A 26,968-nucleotide genomic window follows, 5' to 3' on the forward strand; every position below is an offset into this window, starting at 1 on the left:
CCAGTGCTGTCTGTCCTACACTGAATGGTCCAGCTTTATGTAGCACACTGAAGAGATTTTAGACAAGCCCACAAGACACCATCTCCATTCACCCCCCACCCCTTTCAATCCAAAGATAAAGGCCCTAATTTCAGCAAGAACAATCTTGCACTACACAAATCCTTGGGAAAGGAATTCTATGGATGAGCCATTGACTTTGTCCTGTAACAGCAGAAGAGCAGGAAATGATCTTTCAAACAGGCAAATATGTATTACAAGGGTCACAGCATCATCGCTTTATTTGCACAATGCTCAAGTTGCACATATGGACAAACAGTACACATTTAGAATTAGTTTCACAAATTAATACATTACAAGAAAGTCCAGTGGTTTAACATATTAACTATTAAAAAAAAGCAATAACAAAGGAATACAAACGTTACGGTTTTGACTGCAGCCCAATAAAAGTTTTAAAAAAAGCTTGAAATCAAAATAAATTGTAAGCTTTTTCCAAGACATAAAACCCCCACATTATATCCCTTCCTAAGAGATGGCTCACAAAGATGCAACAACATACAAGTACAAAAGTAAAGGATTCTGTGCTCAGTTTCCCTTAATTTTATCAGAACAAGTGACGAACCAAATATTTGTCAAAGAGCACTCACTTTTGAATGCAGACATTTCCAAAGCATACAAAATGGTAATAACACTTCAACAATAGAAAGCAAATGACCTGGTACTAGAAAAATCTTATGCACTGTAACTGTTTTAGAAAAAAAGGTGCTTCTGTGAAAATGATGGTGAATATTCATTTGATGCAGGTTATATACAAAACATCTTCTACCTAAAAAGCAACTTGGCTCCAAAGTTCCATGTTAAAACTTCAATTGATCTATTATTTCCTCCTTAAGATGTCTTCCCAGCTATTTCTAGTGCACACCAAATGGGAAAGGCAGTGCTACATGCTATGATGTTGTAATATGAGATTCATAAACTGCTGTTGCAATAGCTTTAACCTTCAAACTACATTATTTTCCTCCTCCATTCTTTAGCAGCAAATTATTGTACTATAACTCATACTGAAAGCAGATACACAACTGCTTTAAAGTCAGTGCTAGCAGTGCTGATGAGAAGCAAGTGAATCAACTTGGGTTTGTAACAGCTAATTTGGGTTTTCATAAAAATAGCACATCCTATTTCCCCCAATCACAGGGAAAAGCTCACCCAGCCAAACAACTCTGCTTGCACACAGATGCTTGTGGCATCCCGAGCTTTCAGCTGAAATGCTGCAACACCTCACTACTCAGCTCAGAAAAAAACAAAACAAAACACAACCCAAAAACCAAACAGTTTGGGAACATTACCTATGAAATGTCTGCATCAAAATCTCAGATTCTTCTTTAGAGCTGGCTGCTAAGTGTGTCAAGAAAAAGGTTTAAAAAATCCAGCTACTAACCACTACTCACCAAACTTTATGAAATAGTAAACGATGTATTTCAGCTGGTCTTCAACAACAAAACACAAGAAGCAATGATGACATAGCCCAGGACCCTCCATTTGAAACTCCTAGGAACATCAGGATATGGGACCACAGGGCAACATGGAGAAACAGAAGACACAAAGAAAAGGAGACCTGTCTATGGGGCAAGGTTTGCACATCTGTATTTTATACATATATATATACATATACGTACACACAGCTGTGTGCACTGTACTGTATATATTTACATCCATATACACAAAACCACCCTGAAGTAGATTTAAAGGCCATATCCAGGAACAGAAGATATGAACTCTAGTATTTGTACTAGAATATATTTTATCTGTACAAAAAACCAAATATGCATATATTCATATGGTATAAAGCTTATTAACAAAAAATAATTCTGCTACTAACATTAGGTTAAATAGATGGTTTTACAAGATTCTTTACTAGTAATGCAGTATAGAACATTTCTAAAACTAGGGCCAAAAATAAAAATACATAAATGGGTTTCTATTCACAAGAAAATAGCTGTTCAATATGATTTCGTTTTTTTTTTTTTTATTTCAGACTAGGGAAAAGTAGCAAAATTCTTATAAATCTCCTGGGATGCAATTTAATTAACGGATCAATCTAGAAAAATAGACTTTTCAGATGAACAAAGTTGATTCACTTCCCCTTCCCTACAGATAGGGGGTCCTATCTTTTGCCTCGCTTGTTTCCAGCTGGAGGTTTCTTCAGCTGAAGAAGTTGCCCTCCTGTCCCAAAGCCTGCAGATGCAGGATTAGACACCCCGAATGTCAGGCCAGCAGATGCTGTGATGCCAGGATTGCTGAAGTTAAACCCAGATGTAGTCGAGCTGCCAAAGCCTTGTGAGGGAAGGAAAAGTATTTTTAAAATACAAGTTATGTCAGGATTGCAAGCTTGTTCTCCTTGGACTTAGGAACACCAGTCACTTTATTACAAATATTTGTACTACTTTTGACCAGCACAGATCTACAACAGTATGCAACATTGCTAACGCTTGGACTTGCTGTGACAACTAGGCTGTTACAGCACTAAGCTTACTTCAGTGACTGCAAACAATTGTATCCCAAATCACAAGTCTATTAAACCATTATCCATACAACCACAGAATCTAGAAGTCCCACTGAAATTGCACAACAGAAGAACCACAACTCCTCAAATCTCAGTCTAAATATGCAATGTATATGTAGGGTGGGAGGGAGGGTACAAGCAGGCCACGGCCCACTCACTTCTCTCACAGCAGGTCTATGGCAAAGCTGGAGTTGGAGCTCCTGGACTTGTGCACTACTGACTGGGATACCTTTGCCTCTCTTCAGCACTGAAAACAAAGCTTTGGAAAAACTGAATGACTAGTTGAGCAATTTGTGCTCTTTTAACTCCTCTGTCCTCTTCTATCAAAGCAAACACATGGAACATTTAGTTTCATTACCAAGATGATCAGTTGAAGAAAATCTTAAAATAACTTGGACTGTAATTGTTACATTAGAAGTGTCATCAGAAAGGCAGAAGAGACATTAATTTAAATAGCTTTGTCCTATCATTACAACATAACAAGGCTATGATATGAAGTTCTTTTCTTAAGAGTAAAGCAAACCCTAAAGCAGATTACTCAAATGAAGGATCGTCAGGGAAAAAAACCCAAGCCCTGAACACAGTATACATTCAGTCTTACCCATGTTGCAAAGAAAGAGAAACCAGTCATGGGATAGTTCAGTTCTAGAGGGAAAAGTCACAAAGTCTTGAACCATGGCTACAATGCAATCAACAATTTCTTTGTTGAAATTAGTATTACTAGTGCATAAACAGTTGTTTTCAGAAAGTAAATGACAACCTGAAGGACCTCAGGGTTGTACACTTCATTGTTCATTAGGCTTCTCCAACTCTGCTTCAGGCAGCCCTTAGATAGGCAAGTCAAACATGAGGTACACACCTTCCCATAACAGTATTTTGGTTTTATTTTAACACTAAACACTATAGGGATAAACAGCAGTTCAGCAGATCTCAAAGGCAATCTACTTCTGCCTTCATTCCCCACATCACAATAGGTGCACTAGATCAAAAAAATATTCCCAGCATGGCTTTGACTGATTTACTATAGCCTCTGTATTTAAAAGCTGCGTGTATAGGTACACATGGATTACATTCTGGTCCATTTTTCAGCAGTATGAGTATGTCCAGCCATGACCCCACTTGATTATCTCTTATGCCATGTATTGAGACTGCCACTCTTCAATAAAAATAAGTCTCTAACACAAATTTTCAACTCAGACTTGAAGCATATGTAGAATCTCAGTTTTCACAAGAACTCTGTGTGTGTAATATGAACCAGAATATTGCTTTAGGATGCTGTAAATGTTGTCTAATAAGCTATGTTAAAATTAAAAAAAAAATTACATAAACTGGTGAGCCTCAGGCGTCATTCAAAGTAATTTATACACCTTCAATAAAATTAAACTCAAGATCACATGCAATCCAGAAGCTACAGAGCAGAAGATTCTGGATATAAAAGGTAAAAATTAATGTGCTTCTGGGCTTCTATTCCATAATCCTAGTCTAGATCAGGGTTTCATGACTACTTTATTTTAGATTCACAAGGTGACAGGAATTACATTTAATCTTTTCTATTCTTGGTCATCACTCAGTAGCTGAGACACTTGAGATCACAAAAGACAGTCTTCATTTTATTGGGTGCAATTCCCTCACTGCTCAAGAGAGAATAGGGGCACTGCCACCATGACAAAGCCTGGTTTGGGGAATGCAGAGAAATGACAATTAAATTGCCTCTGCACATCATCAGCATAGCAAGACAAGACATTGCTACTTCCTTTGGCTTGATACCTCAGCAGTGGTGGACAACTGATCCATAGAACTAGATTTTGAATTGTAATTTTTAATGTCCTAAGCCCCAGATTATGTACTTGGTAACTTTGTAGTTTGAAATGCTGCGATACTGTTTATATAAATATTAGTAACAGGCAATTTCATGTAGGTTCTGGAAAAATAAGCTACATGACAAAAATGTATGCAGTGTAAGTTTTCCACTTGTTTCTACTATTAAAAATCAAGCAAAAAGGATGATGCTTAGACACTACATACTACAAAATCAGAGATGTTCGACCAAGAATTTACTAGCACCTTACACATGCAGGAATGTTACACAGCCACCTCAGGAGTGAGCTATTTCCACCTTAAAATGCAAATCTTAAGGTATGTTACAGGCCTAATTTGACAGCATAACCCGTCACTAACCAAGGGAAAAACAAACTGAGAAGCATGGCAACTAACAAGACCATGGTTCAAGCTGGTCTACTGTGGACTTAATAAACACCAGCCACTTGTTATGTCTGTATTAAAAGTAGTTAAAAAAAAAAAATCTTGCTTTTTTAAAAAAAAAGTGTGCTACCAACATCCAATCCCAAGACACATGGTACTCTTGTCATTGAAGTGAGACTGTAAGCCTGAGTACAGTAAGCTATTTGCCTCAAAATCAAATACCCATTTAAAAAGTAAATAGAGATGAAAGCTACAGAAGCAACTAAGTCTTCAGACACCTGAGTTAAGGAGCAATTGCATCCTTATTTTCATTTTCTCATCGCCAACAAAATTAAACTAAAGTGAAATGAGTACTGAGTAGTTCAATTGCCACAAAAATGCTTGTCAAAGAAGTTAACACAATGAATTATGGATATATACAGAGACACAGTGTCTGTAACAATATTAAAATAGAAAGGATAAGCAGAAAGTTTTAAGGAAACCTTCTGGGCTTCTAAAAAAGTATTAACTATATTTCTAAATATGGAAGTCAAATTGCTGGTATACTGGTCACAAACTCACATACTAATTTTAATAGTTAAGTAACTGTATAGCCTGTGTATTTGAGTAATAACTGCATTTCTGTGCCTCAGACTGAATCTGATTCAACCTCACCTCCTGCTTCCACCCCTAATTAGAGAGACAGCATCAAACAGAAAACATTAATTCTCACTCAAATACTGTCTACCTGGGAGACTTACCAAAATCTAAAAAAGTTCTCTGAAAACATGTATTTAGCAGGTAAACAGTTACTTTAATGGTTATATACTCATGCAGCTTTAAGTGTATTTGTTTTAGAAGCTTTCTTGCACTAAGTGCAGCAGTTTAACTATAACACTTAAGATAAACTTGAATTCAATAAAAACAAACCAACCTGCACTTAGACTTCCTGATGGCTTACTTGTAGTTCCAAACCCAAATGATGATGCTCCTGTGGCACTACTTCCGAAGGCAGAGCTACTTCCAAATCCTAGTAGAATAATAGTAAAGACATACAACAAAAAAAAAAATTACGGACCCAGCAATTAAAGACACATAGGTTTTGGGCAAGGATTCTCAAGCCAAACACAATTCTAAGCATTATTTCACAAAGAAAAAAAAAAAAAATTAATAAAATTATTACCTCAAGAGTATTTTATTCTCCATACAGCATTTCACTAAGAAATCAGTGCAAAAAGAGTATTGGAGAAAAGTATTTCCTTCAAAACACAAAACTGAGTAAAGGAAAAACTATAAAAACAGATGAAGTAAACTACCGGAGTTTACAAAATTGCTATTGCATTGCTGTCAAGTTGGCAAGAAAATAGGCCAAATCTAAGAAAATTCTGACAAGTTATATGATTCTATGACAGAAAGCCACAATCTTATCTGCAACTGAAAGAAAAATTCTCCATGCTTAAAAAAGAGTAAACATTTTCCTGAGTTTACATTTGGCTCAAAGTTGTCATTCCCCCAAGTTATTTGGGATCAGCTTTATCTAGGGAATTACAAAACAGGTTAAATACAGAATAGAAACAGAATTTCACAGTATTTAATTGGAAAAATCACGTAAGGGGCAGCCATAAACATATAGCTGTAATAAAACTCATTATAGATGTCAAATACAAAATTCACAGAATTTTATAATATAAATCTTTCAAGATTTCAGATTGTGTTATTAATATGAAATGACTTCAAAGGAAAAGTAAATTGGTATTCGCAGTTTGAGACAGAGGCCAGACTAAAGGAGCAGTAATAGAAATATATTCTCTGATTTTGATTGTTTCAAGGGGTTTTCAAAAAAACGAACAGTATTAGTATTTGGGGAAATTATACCCCCATCTTAAGTTTCAAGTGCCAGGGAGAATCCACGTGTTTTACTGTGGATTGAGCCTTCACCATTCCTCTACAGAAATAATTTAGATTTTAAACCTAGTAAGGATTGAACGCACTATCTGGAACAGTGTTCTGTAGTCATGTGCCACATTTAAGCCAAGTAAGCTTTAAGAGTATATAATGGCAAGTATCATTTGAATGCAAGATAGTTTATTTAAATTATACATTCTTTTGTCTTATCTAATTTGGAAAGAATTACCAATGGTCAGGCAAGGTGTCAGCAAGTATTGAATGAAGCATTGGATCTATATGTACATCTTGTATATCTAAATGCAAAAGCCTCTATGTTTGTCACTGAAAAAGCTGACAGAATACTTATCATGGAAAGAGAACACATGTCCTCAATTAAAATGTTGTTTCAAAAGTATACATTAAAAACTGTCTTGTTAAAGCACTCAAACCTTAAGGATAAAAAAACACATCTGAAGTATTTATTCTGCTAATTTGTTTCCAAGCGAACACCTGCAGGATATTTCACAGTGTTCCTTTATTATTCTACACTCACTTCTATCCAGTGGTCTTGATTTGGCAAAAGATTAAAATTTTTGCAAATACAGATTAATTGAAATACAAGCAAAGGCCCTCCTAAGCAGAGAAATAGCAAAAAAAAAAAAAAAAACAAACAAGTTAGGCCTCTAAGACAAAACTAGAAGTAGTTGTCCAGATTAGAAAATGTTCCTTAATTTACTTTGGTGAACATAGAAACAATCTTTAGTCTACAACCTCTTTGGCTGAAAAGTAAGAATTTTGAGTTTTTTTACAGTATTTGAAACACTGTGAGAACAACCTGGTAGTATCATACTGGTCAGGAACTTTCTTTTTAGCCCACTGTTGTTGGTTATTTTTTCCCATTTGAGTGTTCAGACTTGCTTTTATCTGAAAAAGCTTAAAATCTAATAAGAAAGGACATTGGTAGATTTAAAGATAATGTCAAGATAATAATTTAAAGTAAAACCAATATAACACTGAAGTTACATCATTTTTCCAACACCAAGTGATGTTTAAGTATTTTAAATACATGGCAACACTGATTCACGTTTGTCTCGAAGAGGCAAAATGTAGGGATGTGGACTGAGGCTGCAGAGAGGAGAGGACAAGAAACATTATGTTTGTGCTCAATGGATGTATGAGATCTGCAAAGAAACTACAAAAGCTTCAGAGGACACTGGTGCCTTTTGACTTGCACTGTAGAAACCCCTGACCTATATAGATATTTACATGCAGATTAGGTTCACCTAACCACTTAGGTTCCACTTGTAGTTTTACTTCTCAGAATCCATTACATTTAAATTAAAACGTCAACATGAATTCTGTAATTTTGTTTATTACCACCTACTCTTTCACAGGCATGTACCCTCTTGGAATACAATCCCACCAGCCCTCTTAACATTTTGATAAGTATTTTTCCCCTCAATTTCAAATGTTGCTTTTTCAGATGAGATTTTTTTTTTCTCCACCTCACCACCGAGGGACAAAGTGATAGCTACAGCAAACATGTGTCAGCAAGCAGGAGGCCAGAACTGCAGTAATTTTTAAGCATTCATTCTTATCTGAATCCAAGTAGAAATAGGTCCCTATAATTAACAGTTGTACATAGAGTTGAGAAACTTCACTGGATTAGTTAAAACATGATCCAATGTCAGGTGCCTAACTTTCACATATGTAAAATTAAGTCAAGCTGTAGTCACAGAAGGGTGTACTTTATCTACTTCCCTGGCATTAAGAATAGAACTTCTGCTTCATCCTGGGTTTTACAATGACTAATTAGCTGTAGTATTAGCCTTAGCAACTCCTCCTGAAAGGCATGAAGAAGTCTGGAAAGTGCAGACTGCCAAATTGTAAGGCCTTTTCCTCAAGCAGATCATCCTCTTAGTGGAGTTATAGTTTTGCAAGAGATTCAGATGTGCGGTATAATAATTAAATGAAAGATTAGAAAAGTTAAAGTGTACCTCCAAGGCTTGAAGAACCTAAGCCACTTGATTGCAAGCCAGTGCCAATACCTGAGCCGAATGGCGTTCCAAAACTAACTCCCAGAGATGGCTGTGGCCCTGGTATAAAAAAAATGAGAACAAACTTGCCTTACTCTTTCATATTAAAGAGGTCCTTTATTTATTCAAGTATTTGATAATGTGAACATCATTGCTTTCAACAAATCCTATTAAAGTTCTCAAACTCTACCTCATCAAAATTCCTCACTTAACTGTCTGCCTCTATGTCCACCTGGTAAAAGCCTAAGAAAATACTGATTGTTATAAGGTGAAACTAGCCAAAGCTAATAACATAAGAACATAATTTAATATTTTTTAAAAGTTAACCAGTTTCACCTTAAACTTTAAAACATTAATCAAAACCTTGAGAGAACTCATAGGTAAGAACATTTTGCCACCTGTATTAATAGAAACAGAGTAAGGGAAAACCTTCAAATTAAAAACCTAAGAACTGACACTAATGTAACTAAAACTCTACCACCAAAAGGTTATTTATTAAATAGGAATCTTCAAAACCAATCAAGCATTCCATCCAAATTTAAACAGAACACTAAGATAAAAAACAAGACAATGACTTTATTTTATTAAATTTATTGTTCATTTTTAAGCAAGTCAATTACACAGTAACACGACAATTCCATTCTTTTCCACACAAGTGATAACTGAGATCTGTTAAGCTCTGCTACATAACACCATTCAATAAGGTAAACTAGTCAAATCATCTGTTTAAATAAACATTTACAAAAGGCACAATTCTGTGTACCTTAATGAACTAGATACATTCAAAATTTCAGAGTCAGAGTTTGTCCCATAATTAAAAAAAGCTGACAGTATTTTCCCTGCATATTGACACTAAGATGCAGGACTGTCAAACATTTTCAGTCTGCCAAGATAAAATTTACAGCTCCATTCCTTGTTTTTTCCTCCTCTTAATCTTGGGGAATAAAGAATCAATTTGCTAGTCCATTACTAACACATTTTAAAATAATTAATTCTGATAAATAATTAATATATTTTGACAGTTTTCACAGTACAATCTTATATTCCTGTCCTTTTCAAACAGTTTTCAGTGCACTAGTTAAAAAGTTTAACCATTGAAGATAAAATACAGTGCCAAACTCTTAATCCACAGACATTCACACCTTTCCTTAAGATAGCCTTCTCCATCTTGAAAACACTTCATATAATCTATTTGTGACAGTGATGATTTATTCAAGTATTACTATAAAGCTCAGATTTCAGTCTTTTTTTTTCTAAACCATCATTGCATTTGGGCTTACTTTCATTCAGAATTTCTTCCTTCATACTACAAGGTTTCCCATAACTAATATTTACCTAGAGTTTTAAAATGTAAATATTCCAAGCTTTTATTTCTGTATTTGAAGACTTAAATGGAAAATCATTTTGAATCAAGTGGAAGGCACTGTATATTGAGAAGTAACATTTTTGCTAGGAACACAAAACTCTTGTGTGATCCAAGCTAAATGAGATCTGTATACTCAAAGTAGTGTTAAACTAAATTTTAAGGGCATCTAAAGTTGTTAGCTTTCAGTCTCTGCTTAACAGGCAATAGTTGGGAAACCCAAACTATTTTTAAAAACTAAAAAAAAAGAAATATATCAGATGTTTTAATTACAAATTTTCACATAGATTCTGAACTAAACTTGTTTACATCCAGTTTAAATACTGATATATCTACCTAGCAGCTCTTTAAGAAAAAAATTGTTATCAATAAAAAGAAACAAAAAACCCTACACAAGTCAGTTAGGCATTTAATGAACAAAAAAACAAATCCAGTTCCTTCTCAAGTGCACAGGTTTTTCTCTCATAGGAGGCACTGTTAGTGGAAGACCTTAAAACAAAACACTAGTCTTCCAGGCCAAGCTTTTTACCAAATGCAACATGCTTTTTGGAGCCACTAAAAAACGTTAGTCTAAAACCCCTCAGACGATATAAAACAGAATCTTATGCCTTAGACTAACAAGCTTTTCATTGAGCAACAGCGTGCAATATTTGTTGATTTTATCCCATAATGTTCTGAAGGCATCATCACTACTTACAGTTCTTGTAAGTAAACTATTTTCAATAGCAAAAATCTAGTGGTAAAGATTCTTCAATGCCAAAAGTACTAGCAAAAAAATGGCACTTCTGGATATTACACGTATGAGACAAACTCATTATAACTAGTATTTTAACAATTTAAAACTTGATATATTTGCCCTGCAGAGCATTTCAGTTTAATGAATAGGACCCACTACAAAGAGTCCAGACAGGCCAGCCAGATTTCCTGAAGTGACATGCTGCAATTTTTTTAAATCACAGCTGGTCCTAACAGTGAACAAATTTAGTGTCACAACATAAATCTGATTCTGACATGGTTATACAATGACTAATTTTAACAAAGGTTAATACCAAATTACATAAAATTTTAAGTGCTATAAAGATTTCAGTATCCTTTCCATTAGCACTTCAATCTCATAATCTCAGGTGAAAACATAACAAAGGATGCTAATAGCTTGATAATGCTTTGAGTAGCTCTGCACCAGTTAAGGAGAGAGTAACTAAGTTGTTGGGGAGGTGCTTTTTTTTATGATTAGGAGGAAAGGTGAGCTTGAAGAAGAGCATTTAAGACAACTTAGTCTTATCAGAAAATCATCAGTTTTAGTCTCATGCGTTTTCAGCTCTCACTTCACTAAGCTTTCATTTCCTTCAAAATCTTTTACTTTAGTCCCATCAACAGTAGGTAGGGTAGCCAGCATCATTTTAACTTCATGCTGTTCGGGGAAGGTGCATGTGAGGCAGTGGCTAAAACTAGCTGCTACAGCACAAAAGCATGATCAGCCTCACTGCTACCAACAAAGCTGTGCTCAGAGCAAAAGCACTGAAACAGTGATAAAGGTTGTGTGCAGACAAAACTTAAGCATAATTTTAACTCTAGCTTCAAAAAGCTGCACAAAAATTGTGCTTCAGTGTGCACACCAGTCCTGGTGTCCTGATTATCCACCCCAGGAGACCAGTGGAGCGCATCTTTGCTCCCTTCCTTCCATATGGGCAGGATTCACTGGCTTTATTTATTTCAGTACAAGCCAGACGTGGCTTGGCATACAGACAGAACATAAACTGGGTGTGTATCTACACCCAGGAACTGGGAAAACGTTCCCTGATCCCACAGCTTAGATGTAGCTCCTAAACTGTTGACTTCTGAACACAGATTTAAAATAAATTATTCTTTTCAGAGAAAGAACAGTAACTAAGTCTAAATTAATGTAATGAAATAAGTCTTAACCATGTAAACATAAAATTTTTATTTAAAAAAAAAAAAAGAGACTAACCATCCTGATCCCTCTATACTAGAGTACCATAATATTAGATATTAGTCAAAAACTTTAAAGCCCAGAATAATTTTCTTGTTTTATTCTTATCTTCAAGAACAGCAACGACAGGTCAGGTATTACAGACACCCCCTTTCTCCCCCCATTTACATACAACTCATTTCAGATTTCTCTCATAACTTTCTACCATCACTCATCTATTCTGCTCTTTAGGATCTAGACCTTCCAAAGAAATATGCATGATTTTAGCTTCTAGCAGATAGCTTCAGATTCATAATAACATTAACACAAAGTTAAAACATGCAAACACTTGCAGTTTTACCATAGCAAAAGGCCATCTGAAAACTCAAACAAGGAAAAGGAAATTAAGAAGAGGCAGTCTTTAAATACTTAAAGATCCCTTCAGACCTGAAGAAAAAAAGATTCTTCTCCTTTACCACTATAAGACAAAAAGTGGCAGCCTTAGTCTGAATCAAAGTAGTTTCAGGTAAATTGTTGGGAAAAGTCAAGCACTGAAATCTGTCATTTAAGAAAGGTGTGAAATTTTCCTTTTTAGTCAGCTTTTAAGACTTTAAGATATCTGAGATAGTTCAGGCCTGACTAATCCTGCTTTTGAGCTAAAGGAACAGAACAGACTTCAAGTTCCATATAAACCTATTTTTTTAAGGGCTTTAAGTACTTTTCAAGGATCAGTCAAAACATCAATCTACCTCTCTTTCTCTAGGTCCTCAAGTGAGTTGCATGGAGGGTGGCAGTATTCCATATTAATTAGTAAACAAATTACTGTCTACTGTTGTTGGCATGTTTGATATAAGTTAATGGCTTTGCTCTACCAGCATTATTCCTGTAGTTGGCACATTTTTGGCTTTTGAAATACTCTGCCAAAATAACTAACCAAAAACCCCACAAACCAACCTACACATGCTGCCATTTGCTCCTTTCACTACAAAACGTTACAAAATGCCTCAAGGTATAAAGTCACCTTACCTCCGGTGTGTTGGTACAGGTCAATCCTGCCCCCCTATCTTACTCCTATAATAATATTCACAAACTTATGCCCTAAGTGGCATCAGTTTACTAAAGTTACTAGCAGTTCTCTTGAATCTGGACTAGAAAGAGGAAGTTCAAATCCCTCACCTCAATTCATGACAATGCAGGTGAACTTTAAATGTGTATGAAGGTTGTATACTTGGGATGTCACAACTAGTCCTGTAATGACCATGGAGAGTGTTTAAAAAAAAAACCAAACATGGGACAAGGAGGAAGACAAAGGGAGAGGGAACTGCTCTGGTAACATTATCATAGAATCATAGAATCATGATGCACAAAACACACTTCTAACCATGTTAAAAGCCCTGAAGTATGACATTACTGCATATTTTCTGCTTAAAACCAGACACTTGTGCACATGTTACTTCAACAAAATTTCCATGGATTAACATAGCAGCAACAAGAAGACTGGTTTATGATGGAAATTTAGAAGTGAAATTTTTCATAAAGACTTCATTTTTTTTTGTTGTATTTTCCTGTTATACAGAAGACAAGGACAGTCTAATTTGTCAAACAGGGTGGTTGCTGCATAGGCATCTAATTAAAACTGTTCAAAATATGACTGCTGTTCTAAGACAAGAGAAGGAAAAGGTGACAATATGACTCTCCAGATAGCCATGATAAACAACATTTTAGCAAACAAATGGTAGCACGGAGTTATCTATGCTTTTTATAATTTGCTGACAGACATATCCATGTTCAAGTAAAATTAAATGGAATTTATCTTATTACTGTTAAATTATTAAATATTAATTCATTACATTCAGGAGTCCTTCTCTGGGAAGTGTTGGTCAGTATAACAATGCCAGCTAAGGTACCTTAAGTGATTTCCTTTGCCACATACATATCCATCCTTCATTAGCAGTGGGTCATGCATTTCCTGTTTTGATCATCTTCTTACAAGCACACACAGAACCATTGATCTGCCCCTACTTTCTTAAATATTTATTCCCAACAATGGAATGGCAAACACCAACTGGCAAAGGAGCTGGCTGTAAAGTAATTAGCCAGGCAACCATCTTCCTATTCTACAGATGTTTTCTCCACTATCCTTCCTGTTCTACAGCGTTTTTCATTTTACAGTTCCAAAGTGCTATATAAAAATGCATTATTAATTTTACATTAGAAAAAGGTAAGTATGCATTTAGATATTCTCTCCTTACTGATTTGAAATAATTTACTACAACCATACAATTCTGGAAAGAGGCTATACTACGTGTATTCAGAGATGTTACTTAAAGAGTGAAGACTCACATTCCAAGGGGTAAGTTAGAACAGTACAGTAAATATCACTAATACAAGTAAATTCACAAGATTAAGTATCTGTTGAATAATTATTGCTAAGTCTACCCTGCATTTTTCTACTGGCTATGTATCAGTAACTTTGCCCATCACAACGTTGAGATTTTTAGTCTAACACAAAGGAAGACTTCATAGAAAATTTTACACAAATTTACTACTGTGGCAACACTAATAATCTATAACTTGAATGCACTCAGACCTGTAGCAGGCTGCTGCTGCTGAGTAAGAGTTGCAGCCATGGCAACGGCTGCTGCATTTGGTATGTTGCTGAAGGGGGTCGGTCCCGTGGTGACGCGTGGCGCGCTCTGCCACTTCTTGGCTTCCGTCCGCCTGGCCTCAAACACATCCATGGCATCTCCCAGAAAGGTTTTCCTGTAGCCAAGGTACTGGTCTTTGAGCATCTGAAGAGGGTGGGGGGAAGCCATTTAGTTCAATGTATTTGACAAAAACATAATGTAATAAGGACAGAAACACTGAGTTATAAAGTTCCCTTCCCAAAATAAGAAAGCCCCCAACACCCTGAAAGGATCTAGTTAGGCTACAAGCCGAAAATTATTGTTTCATACCAGCCACAGCCAGAACAAATTCCTTACTGAAATCCTGCAAAGCAGTCAAGTGTAACAGACTAACATACCAAATGGTATCAAAATCTTTCAAAGGTGGTGTAAGTCAGACAATTCAATTGCCAGAATTTTAGAATTCACTCTTGCTTCTGATGCATTTCATCAATGTAACACAGTGCAAATCCAATAATCATTCTGCTTTAGACTAACAAGCAGCCCAAATTCATTGTGTCATGCCTCCTCCCCCTTGCCTATGTCCTTCCCCCCCTCAAAACCCCACCTTCTGTGGCAACACCTGGCTTGACCTGTTCCATCATGGGCTGCTTCTGCCAGACGAGAGAACTACAGCTATCTTAGGTAACACAAAAGAATAAATGGCTTCAATTAAAGAACTGACAGAATGATTTCTAACAGAGAATCTTTAAATGTAATTGATTAATTGAAACTAAAGAACAGTAGGCTCAATTGAATTTTATGGAGGCAGTACTATGTCCCGTGTTCCTGGCCAAGGATATGCTTGTTTCCAAGAAGAGGAGCTTACAGTCCAAAAATTCTAACTCAGGACTCAAACAGCTCTAATCTTATCAGCAACAGCAGGGAACAGACAGAAAGAATGACCTCATTATGACATCAGGAGTGTTATCTTTGGAGAGAAGAGACATTTGGGCAACCCTGGTAAGATTTAATGAAGTGCCACGCTGACTGCCACAGGAGCTCACAAATGCCATTAGATATTGTAGAACAGTTCCTAAGGCTAATCTGTGCAGAATGATTAAATTATCTACCTGAATTGTCCCCAAGCACATTTTACTCTTCATTGACCTTGGATACAGGATGTATCTATATGTTCATATATGACATATATATATTTAACAACTAGCCCTGTGCAAAGTTGTTTCAGGCCATATTTTTAATACAACTTCAGACCTTCAAATAAAAGTGCACGTGCAAGACAGAAAACCAGTCAGACAAAGGAATGAACTGTGGTCACAGCTCTGCCTTCACAAGCCATATCACAGCCATCACAACAGGCAGAGACAGCAGTTTCAAAACTGTTCTCCATCTACTAGCTAATAAAGCAGTCAGTGGCAATGACAGATCCACTTATGCAATACATTCATTTTTCTGAATTTTGAAGCTTTAGTTATAATTTTGTCTTCCAAAACATCAGCCTTCATGTCCACCCACTAGATTAAACCTCAAAAAAATTCCACAAAAGAAAGAAAAATCCTCAAATCAACCCCTTTACTTCAGCCTAAGAAGTATTCTATTGCCCGAAACAAAGTCTTCCCGTACAGTCATCCTGAAAAGGTACTGAAGATACTAGTGCTTTTACTTGCATACTAATCCTGCTCTTCATATTGAAGAGCCACAAAAACTTATCCTCACAAAGACCACTGCACGAGCTCAGGCTACACTCAAATCTCAGAAGTGAAGAGTCCAGAACAGGGTCGGGAACCTTTCTGAATAACTCCACTGAATTATAGAGAAGCTAATATATTCTGTATCTGGTACCAAAACCAAGTAAGCTAAAAGCAGCACAAATATCTGATGGCAGGTAGCTGTAAAGCAGTGAATATCCATGTTGACAGAAGCAATGCAATGCATGGCATCTAGTTCATAATCTTCAGTATTCCTGAACTTTAAATATCTGAAGCTACTTACTTTTCCTGAATGTAGAACTAGCAGTAGAAAAGAAGAAACACGGTGAAGACTGATCAGAGCTATTCCCATTAAGAAAGTCACTTAGAAGAAACAATTCCAAACACTTGTACTCTTTTCCAAGATGGTGTTTGTGGTGTGGGTGTTTTTTTTTTTTCTTCCCCCCACCTCCGAATCAAGAGGGTTTTGATGATCAAGGAAAAAACACAGATTGTAGAACATTTGACATTTTGTCAGTATGTCCAGAACTATAGGTGGGAAAATCAAGCCAAAGTCCATGATGGAAAAACCCAAGCCTAACTATGATTTGATATATTAGCATTTTTCTTTTCCCCACAGTAGTCTTTTAGAAATATGTCTTCCCATGAAAACCAGGTTGAAAAAAAATTAAAAGCCAGCCAGAACACAATTTTCACCAAAATTCTTTTTAAAATTTTTAAAATATCAAATACCTACTTTTTTTCCTGCTACCTATTTAAGTAAGAGCAGACCTAGACCTTTGCTTGAGCTCAAATAATCATTGGGCAAAAAAGCAAAACATACAAGCATGAGTTCAAATACAGATATTTCAAAAATCAATCAACAATTAAAAAAAAAATGTTTTTCATTTAACTCCTTTTCCTTTGTCACATAAATGATCACGGTCAGTTCCTGTCATGACTATAAGTAAATAATTCAAATTACACTTCAGCTGACCAAAAGTTACTCCTAATTCAAGCACTTCTCCAGGACAGTTTTAGAATTTTGAGGCGTGTTTTTTTTCTGCTGTTAAATTAACTACAACACCTGAAGATATATTTTCAGAAAGTGACTCTATGTAGTTCTTTCACGAAATACAGAAGAATACATCAAAACAACATACCTTTACATTTTCATGTATTGATTGAAGTTGTGCAGCTAAAGCTACAAATGTCTGATAAATTTTCTGCATAGCCATAGACAAATCTGTAAGAGGCAAATAAAATATTGGTGACAATATTACTACCCGGAGAAAAGATTTAGTGTTTATGCCATAGCAACAAACCTACCCAAAACCCATACAGCACAAAGCACAAACAATTGCACAAGAACAAGTTGATGTCTGTAAGAAATACAGAATTTGAGATCAACTGGGTGGCATGAGTCACCCAAGGACTACTTTTTGAAAGGCCTTCAATCTATTTTGAAAAGTACCCTTTTCTCAGATTTATTTTGATACAAAAGGTAATTTGTTTCCTATGATTCTATCATTTAGCAAGCCAAAAAAAATAATTAACCTAATTTTATCTAGTTACACAGGAACATTTTACCTCATTGTTTTAAGAAATGCAAGAAAATCTGATTTAACTTTATATATTTTCCACTCTGACTTAAAGCACAGTTAAGTGTTCAGCTGATTTTGCCAGAGAGCAGAATGGAAACTTTACCTGCATTTTAAAGAGATGATTAACAAGCACAGGAATTCTTATTCTAGCCCCTCCCACAAGCATATCATAAACAGAGAAACACAATGGAAAGCTTCTTGCCTACATCATGTCTTAGATTTAGCATATCCTACTTCCCACTCAGATACAAAAGTGTTTTCAATCTACTGAACTCAACTAATGCAAAACTTTAGGATTAAAGGGGAAATATGAATTTTTGGCAGAATGAGGCATCTGCTGACAAAAAATGCTTTTCTGGAAGAAGCAATGAAACAATGAACCAAAACTGAGAACAGAAAAGTGCTGAAGTAGTCTTTTTACCCTCTTTCCTCTGAAGGATGTATACAATCTACTGAAGTACAATTAGTAGCTAGCATGTTCTTGAAGAGGTATAGGCCTAGCAATGATTCTTGATCTAAAATGTCTGCCTCTCCATAACGGAATTTCTCCATTATAATTTGCATTTTGACATGAAAAAGAAAAACTAGGCAATAAACCCCATGCCAGCCTCTAGGGTTGTGGAGGCAGTGCTATCTAGGAAGACTGGCCACAAGTTTCCAAGGAGTCTGGAAGCAATTTATTGATACTGAATACCAGACCTTTCAAAATGTTCAAGACATTCTGGGTCATCATTTCGTCTATGGTAAAGGAAGTTCTCCATGTATGGTGGAGGCTACATATGCAACACAGTGTTGACTAGATCACCTCATGATAGTCTGAGAATGCTGGCACAACAGATTGACCTTTGCCCACACAAGCAAGAAACCTTTAGATTATATCAGAAACTGTTGAAAAACCTGAGGAGAGCTTATGAAAGCATCTCATGCTCTGGACAGACAAAATCATACAGAAAGACTGATGACCCTCAAGATTCGGCAGATCTCCCATTCTGGAAGCTAGGTCTAGACAGTTCTCTTGGTTTTGACATAAGGTCTAGAGTCTAGGTACATCCTGTGACAGCAAGATGTTTAAGATGGCACAAAAAGAAAGTATTTGAAGTCATTGCTTATTGCAAAACCTGTATCTAAAACAGCCCAAAAGATAAAAATGTCTGTATCACAGGAATGGTAACCAACCAGAAGGCTACTGTCCAGAGGTCAGTATTCTCTAACCAGAGAGATTCAAGATTGAATGATGTGGCAGCAAACACCACAATTTTCTTGACTAGTCAGAGCTGAAGGCAATATCAACAGTCTTCAAACTAAGGAAAATTCCTATTTTGATCTGCAGCTGGCAGAGTAGACACCTGTACTTGCACTGGATTGTTTGACCAGACAAGTCAAAGTGCCAGACATCAGCCTTATAACATCTAGATGCTGAAGGGAAGGCAATGGATGTCAAAATAAACCAGGCTTACAAATTCGCACCTCAGGAACTGGATCCATCATAAAAAGTTCAAGAACTTTTATAAATATAACCTCTAATTCCAAATCTCTACATTGAATAACTGCAGAATCTATCTGAACACTATTTCTGTACATTAAGTAAGGAAATCCAACAATAACAGAAAAGATTAATTACTAAGTTTTTCTTATAGTTAAAAGATTTTAGTTTTTATGTATGAAACTATTACCTTGTGGAGTTATGTGAGAATTATTTGCTTGAGTAGCAAGATGATTTTCCAGTTCTTCTATTTGCTGCCTGTATTGCTGCAGCTGTACTTCAAACTGCTCAACCAAGATTCTGAAGTAGCTAAATGAGTAAAACAATGAAATCACCATTAAACTTCACTAGCTTGCCACTATTTTTTTTTTTAATCCAATCTACACTAACTGCTGATTTTAATTTAATTAGTCATCAAGTTCTATGATATTCTTTATGTCCTTTTATTAGTGGAAAGAGAGTAAAAACTATTTCTCATGTCTATGAGATAAAAGGTAAATGTATAAATGAAACACTGATTCTGTAAACCATTCAATACAAATGTTACAAGAAGCAGAAGAAATATTACAAAGTTCAGAAAATCATAAGATGGTTCGGGTTGGAAAAAATCTTTAAAGGTCATCTATTCCACCCCTCACGGTAGCGAGCAGGGACATCACCTAGATCAGTTTGCTCAGAGTCCTGTCCAACTCAATCTTTAATATTCCTAGAGATGTGGTCTCTACCTCTCTGGGCAACTTGTTCCACTGTTTCACCACCCTCATTGTAATTAAAATAAACAAATATTCTTCCTTACATCTAGTCTGAGTCTACTTTTGCAGTTTAAAGCCATCATCCCTTGTCATACCACTACAGGCCCTATCACAATATCTGTCCCCATCTTTCTTGTAAGCTCCTTTTAAGTACTGAAAGGCTGCAATCAGGTCTCCCCAGAGTCTTCTCTAAGTTATATTATAGCTTTTTTTTTTTTTTTTTAAATGAATAAGAGCAACTCACTCTGCTGGGGCTGTATTTTCATGCTGGAGACCAGGAGGAGTTTTCTGTGTTCGTAATGCTATTTCTGCATTCTTTAGCTCCTAAATATATAAGGAAAATTAATAAAAGATAAGGTTCTGTATGAAGTGTCCAAAACCAAAAAGCTGTAACTCTACTGTTCATTCAAATAAAATGTTTTCTTCATATATTTAGGTTAAACACAATGACAGAATCTGACCAGAAATTCTTTAAAGAACAGACAGCTAGAAAGTTGGAGAAATACCAGAGAAGTCTGGGAAGGAACAAACAACAGCACACTCTGAAAGCACACAGAGACCTTGGAAGTTGAGAAAATATTGCACTGAACTATCAGAAATAAGATCTAATTTCTATTGTACTTCAGAAATCCTATTACAGTTAAGGACTAGTAGGAAAAAAAGCAACAGTCAAGTGCAAGGAAGTAACACAGCTAAAAGAAACACACAGAACAAAAAGGATTATTTTGCCTTTTAAAAAAAATTAACTAGTTCAAAAAAATGCCTCTATTTCTATGAAAACAATCTTTTTATGCACAATAATTACAGCAAATACCTCTGCTTTAATACTTTCTAATAACTCTGCAATTAAAAGCTTCTCAGTGCCTGATTCTGCAATTATTCTCAACTGCATCATTCATGGAAATGTGACAATATCAGTAACAAGTCAGTTTTCACAGAAAACTGTTTGTAAGGCACAACTATAGAGTATCTCCTTTTGGTATCACAAGATAGAGAAAAAACATCAGCATTTTAAATTTAGAATCAAATACACTTATTTATGTAGCAAGCAGCCTCGGCATACGAGAGGAATTAAAAAGTAGTATGGAACTTGAAAAGCACCTGCATCAAAGCTTGAGCTCAAACTGACTGCACAGCTAAGATGCAGACTGGAGGACAGAGTTGTATTCATTTAATGAACTTCAGTCACTAGTGCTAGTTAAGGTAATTTGAATTAATTGCTATTAGTGTTGGGTTTCTTTTTTTTTAAACTCAGAAGGAAACATACTTGCATTTTTGCTGCTCCAGACTCCAGCTTGTTCTTACAAATAGGTCTTCATTAGCAGCTGAATGTAACTGAAACTGAACTACAGTGGGCACACATTCCCTTCTGATGCCTTTGCTATGTAGGAGTGCTCTCGTGAATAGAACTTATTTCTGTTAAATTTATCCAAAAATACAGATTTCAGTCTCCCTCAGAAACATCAAGCTGATTAGAAGGGACTACATTTTTCACTTTGTTTACAGCTTATTTTAGACACAAGAATTAACGTGACTGATAAAGCTAGTTATCCTATATAAAATAATCAACATTCAAACTCTACACATTAAAATTTATATTTGATTATACCTGTGCAGTTTCCACTTTCAGTTTGTCAATATTAAGAGTGTTTCTCTGTAATCCACTGGCAACTACAGACAGAAGTTGTTTCAAAGCTTTGATGTCTTCTTGCACTTTAAGCATTGCTTTAGAGGACATTCTACTGATTTCTTCCTGAACTTGTTTTTGTTCTTTCACAAATTTCCTGAGGAAGGGAAAAAGAAGGCGGTGGGGAGCAAAGAAACAATATATTGAACCTGAAGTACCCAAGCATTTACCTCTGTCACATTAATAGCTATTAAATTAGTTTTTCCAAAATCAAGCACTGAAGAAGAAAGTTACTATACGGCATGTATTATCTGAACACCTAGCGTTCTAATACTGTGAAAGTCACCAGCCCCCCCAAATTCTACAGCAAGTGTCTAAACACTTTATGCTGAACACTGAAAAACTAAGATACCTATCAAATTATTAATATGTACATGCTGAAAGGCCTTAGGGTAGTAAGTTATCCTGCATGCAGTCTGCACTAGGGTGTTTTAGTCACAGAGCATCAACAGCAATGTGATAAATTAGCTAATCAACTCTCAAAGTCAAAAACACTACTTACTGTAGATTTTCTACATCTTGACAGATTACTGGAGGTAGATTTTCATCTTTGAGTGCTTTGCTATCTCTACAAGAGAACACACATTTAGACAGTGCTTTAGTACTGCCAAATTTTTTTTGTGACTACTAAGTATCACTAAAAAGTTCAACTAACTGATTACAGAGTTTTGCAGCCTTCGCAGGTATGCTGCAGCTGCAAGTGATCTGGACTGATCCACTGAGTATGTCAGGGTCCAAGCCTGCGGTGTAAGCTTTGTACACATTTGGAGAAATCATTTTTCAGGCACATGATCAGTCTATAGAAGGTGCTAGACAAGCTGTAGGTATTGCATTGATGGGAAAATTGCAATGTGTAAAACGACAAAACCACCATTACTACATTGGCTATTTTACACAAGTTGCTTATTTACATTTATGCCTCTTTCAAGATCAATGCAGTAGAGAAGCCAACATATTTAGTTGAGCTGTTTTCTAATAAGACATCAAACGCAAAGTAAATCTGACACTTACTCTGGTCTTGTTCCTGTTTTGTCACCTAGAAAATAAAACTGTAGGTCAGAAAAAAAGCTTTGAAGAACAAGCAAAACCACCTTAATGAGATTTTCGGGTAGAACAACACGACTTCACTGTGCTTGATTTGTCTTCACGAAAAGGAACAGACTAGGCTCACCAGAAAAGAAAAGTTTTAATTTACTCCCCCTTCACAGATAAATATCTTTTCAAAAACAATGGTTCAACAGCTGAGGTGCTAATTTCTTGGCACAGATCAATGCAAAACATCTTGTGTGACTACACAAGTCTCTAAAAATGCATAAACAACTGCAGTTGTGCAAGAAATCTGTTCCTTCTTACGAAACCATAACTCTTAGACCTGCACCCACGAAACCTTCAAGTGTTTAAATTAAGCAACAGCAGTCTCCTCTCAAATGCCAAGGTAATGAAGATATGCTCTCTGGACTTCCCTAAGAATTCTGCTATTGCATTAGGTCTGGTAATGGCCATAGCAGTAGTTGCACCCCATTCTACAGCTGTCTGCTAGGTTCAGAAAGACCAAGAAGAGAGGTTCACCATCTTCTGCTGGGTGCCATTCACATCCTCACTGCCCTCTCATTACCACCACCACAGAAGGCAGCTGTGCAGCTAATACTAGTGCCACAAACATTAAGCTGCACAAGCCAGTGCTCCTGCCAGGAGAAGGTACTACTTTTAGAAGCAATATCTGTTCAAATGGTCTGCAGGCTGTCACCCAGTACATTCAACAGCCTGGAGTCTCATAACCATTCCCTGTGGCTCTGGCTAACAGAAAATAAAAAATCTACACAAAATTGTTGGAAAAAGGGGATCAAACCCCAGAATTCAGGATTCTTTTCTCTGCCAACAACCTAAAAATTCATAAAAAAAACTAAGCATACTTGGCTTTCTCTCTCCAGCTACTCTTTCGGTAGTTTTGTACATCAGAACAATACTTACAAAGTAAAAGATACAGATTTGAAATCAGATTTTGCTACTTTCTGGGCAAGCACTCCAGTCTTTACACTCTTTAGTAATACGTGAGGAAGATGTGTAAGAACAGCTTCTTCCCCTGCAGCCATATTTTAAAGAAATACTAGACACTCTTCAGTGTCCAGAAGGAATTTTTGTAACCCAGTCCAGGAGAGAGAACACAGGTGCTAGCCCCCATCTGTCCTGGGGTTCCTAGGGCACTTTTCTTTGTTAGCCACATCTCCTGCTTCCTTTTCTTCAGGAAGGAAAAGAAAAACCTCAAAACCACAAAATCACCACCCTCAAACATTAATGCAGATGCTCATATAGCAATAGAAGCAATTGCATTGGCAGAACTGTGTAGTAGCACACAGGCAGGGATACTTGTAATGGCTAGTGCCAGCTTAAGCAGCACTGACAGGAAATGTTCCTAAAATAAAAACAAAAAACAAAAACAAAAAACAAACAAACAAAAAAAAACCCAACCAAACAAACAAAAAAACCAAAAAAAAAACCACAACCAAACAAAAATAATCAGTCTCCATTGACATTTTCCACTGCTTAGCCAAGGGATCTCTACTTATCCTGACAGTGGCAGTCTAACTCACCCAGTTCCACCAAGTAACACATGAGGAAGTCAGGTACTTTTCAAGTTTCCACTCTAAAAGCTGGGCAAAACAATGCTGACAGATGTCAGCCAAGTAGATTTTGAGTCTGATTCTTTGGGCCTCATTTTAATATACTTGTATAATATCAAAGTATTGTGATATCCTAACATTATAGTGGTGGTAATCATGTAAGATCCTCAAATTGGAGCTTTTTCATCACTTTCAGTTCCAGCAATAAACTCCAGAACCAATTAACATCATGTAGAGTACTCCCATTTGGACAGTCAATATGTCATCTCTTCCATGAGCATGAAGAACTGTGTCTCCACAACTTCAGTTCCTCTGTAAAGATGGTGTCACAGTTTCTATATTTCCTTCTCTTTTAGCTATTGGCATACCTAATTTAACATTTGGCTCCTGAATGGAATCAGAGTTAAATTAACAGCACTGATTCCACAGAGAAAAATGCACATTTTAGAATCAGCTTTAGCTGAGCTTACTCTGCAAGTATAAAAACAAGACAAATTCATAAGTGTCCATATGTCAATGGCAAATATTCCCTTAAGTACTTTAAAGCTACCACTGAAGTTTTTATAACTCATTCAACAACCTGAAAGATTCTATCTCATAGAACAACGCAGCACCAGAAATACAGTTTTGAAGAGTAACAGCTAAAAATAGGACATTTTCATCATGCAGGCTTCTGAAAAAAGAAACCAAGTTTACGATCTGTTACAGTTGTAGAAAGCTGGTTTCAAACAAGTACTTCTTGTTATCTGCAATGCATTACTTCACATAGTTCTGCTCCCCCCTCTAGTGGCTATTTGACTTGAAGCTGTTCAGAAATCTGCCGTGGTTTTTCAAACTACCAGATCAGCCTTCACTCCTGAACAGCTAAGGGGTTTCAGATCCTGGATCTCAAGTATGATATTGGCTTATGCTTAAATAAAGAAATTTACATTACATGGTGTCTGAAACCAAATTTTTATTCTTCTATACAAGCACAATATCTAAGATCAGCAATAACTAATGTCTGAGTTGTAGGAGGGAAGTTAAGGTGGTCAGATTTAATTGCACATTCCTAACACAATGAAATACTGTCTTTGCTGTAATGCCTGTAATTTTCTCAATTAAAAAAAATTAGAATGTCTTAAAACAAGCTTACTCTTTTTGTCTGAAGAACTACTGAAATCAATGCCACCAAGACCTTCATTGGCAGTAGTTGAAGGAGTTGCAGTTGTGCCCAGAGTCAAACTCAAAGCATTCTGTCCAAGTCCTACAAGAAACCCAAGCAGAATTTTTGCACTTAAAACACTGATAATTAAAACTTATCTTAAGCTAAAAGCATGCAGTTCCATTGTCTATTTACTAAAATTAGATTTAAAAATATGCAAAATAAAGAAAACTGTTTACACAAAGTTTCATACAATTTTACACAAGTTTTCCATGTAATTTCTTCATGTTACTAGGTAGCTAAGTAGCTGACTTATCCTCTTAAGTATCTTTCTGTTCCATTTGGGCTTTAAGAGCAGTGTTACCACGACTACAACAAATGTAACAAATTTTTCCTCTACAGCTGAAAGACAGGAAGCCATGAAACAATACTAACAGCTAAAGATTTTATTCAGACCCAAAGGCATCAAAACAAGGAGCTTTCAGACATCATCGCTCTCCTATTTATGATCAACTTCCTTGAGTCAGTTACAGCAGCGACAAAGATTTCTTTGTGTTTTCGTTTTTTAAAAACATGTTAAGTACAAGTAAGTTTCAGAATAATAAGCCAATAATTTCAGATTTCATTTGTATTGTTCATGGACAGCAACACTATTCTTAACTAACACTTCAGTCACTTTCACAGTATTAAGATTTTATATAAACTAAAACTTACATTATGTCTATATACAATCACACTTTAAATGTCAATGTTTTGACACACAAGGAGGAAAAAAACTAAAGTAAGTTTCACCTGCTGCTGTGCTTGTATTCTGGAAGAGTGTACCTCCTAAGCCTGCTAAGGCTCCTCCTAAGGAAAGGCCTGTGGAGGCAGTTGTAGTTGGAGCAGTTGTGCCACCCAAATTCAATGTAAAGCCAGTAGTTCCTGCAGAGAAAGCAAACCAGCTTCATGAAGACACTGCATTCACATACACCCATAGATAATCTAAAATAACAGAAAGGTCAGAACTGCATCTTTACCATAACTGGATAAACCAAATCATTGCTTTTATTTCCTGCAGATTTTCCAAACAAAGCCATAGAGACTTTTGAATATTATGTTATTTTTTCTCCAGTATCATAATCCTGATTAGTCCGTTCTTACCTGTAACTGTATAAAATTTTTGAGAGTCCCTCAGAACACTAGAGAATCCAGAACCTGGCATAGGAATTTATTTTACTGCATAACGGCTCTAACAAGTGCTATTGACTTTATGTTAAGATGCTGAAATGTTAATTTTATATTAAACATTAAAATGTTTCACATAAGACAGATGAAACAAGAACATCTCCTTGGTAGTTTGAGCAGCCTTCTGGAATTAAGCATCACAGCTTTTGATAGGATAGGGAAGAACTGAGTAGGGAAA

General features: G+C 36.1%; 1 protein-coding gene across 1 annotated transcript in view; it reads right to left on the reverse strand.

Moving 5' to 3' along the window:
* Positions 1-1,323: 1,323 nt before the first annotated feature.
* The window catches only part of NUPL1 (nucleoporin like 1), a 33,731-nt gene continuing 8,086 nt past the window's right edge, over positions 1,324-26,968 (reverse strand). Inside the window, exons 6-17 of the mRNA XM_008938457.1 lie at positions 26,356-26,487; positions 25,555-25,665; positions 22,810-22,834; positions 22,301-22,366; positions 21,721-21,895; positions 20,356-20,435; positions 19,550-19,668; positions 17,436-17,518; positions 14,548-14,749; positions 8,626-8,724; positions 5,676-5,771; positions 1,324-2,331 (exon numbers count right to left, since the gene is read on the reverse strand). Of these exons, the coding sequence (XP_008936705.1) occupies positions 2,162-2,331; positions 5,676-5,771; positions 8,626-8,724; positions 14,548-14,749; positions 17,436-17,518; positions 19,550-19,668; positions 20,356-20,435; positions 21,721-21,895; positions 22,301-22,366; positions 22,810-22,834; positions 25,555-25,665; positions 26,356-26,487 (1,358 nt within the window). The 3' untranslated portion in view covers positions 1,324-2,161. The remainder of the gene's footprint in view (positions 2,332-5,675; positions 5,772-8,625; positions 8,725-14,547; positions 14,750-17,435; positions 17,519-19,549; positions 19,669-20,355; positions 20,436-21,720; positions 21,896-22,300; positions 22,367-22,809; positions 22,835-25,554; positions 25,666-26,355; positions 26,488-26,968) is intronic.

Source organism: Merops nubicus, unplaced genomic scaffold, assembly GCF_000691845.1.
Source record: "Merops nubicus isolate BGI_N331 unplaced genomic scaffold, ASM69184v1 scaffold6730, whole genome shotgun sequence".
NCBI lineage: Eukaryota > Metazoa > Chordata > Aves > Coraciiformes > Meropidae > Merops > Merops nubicus.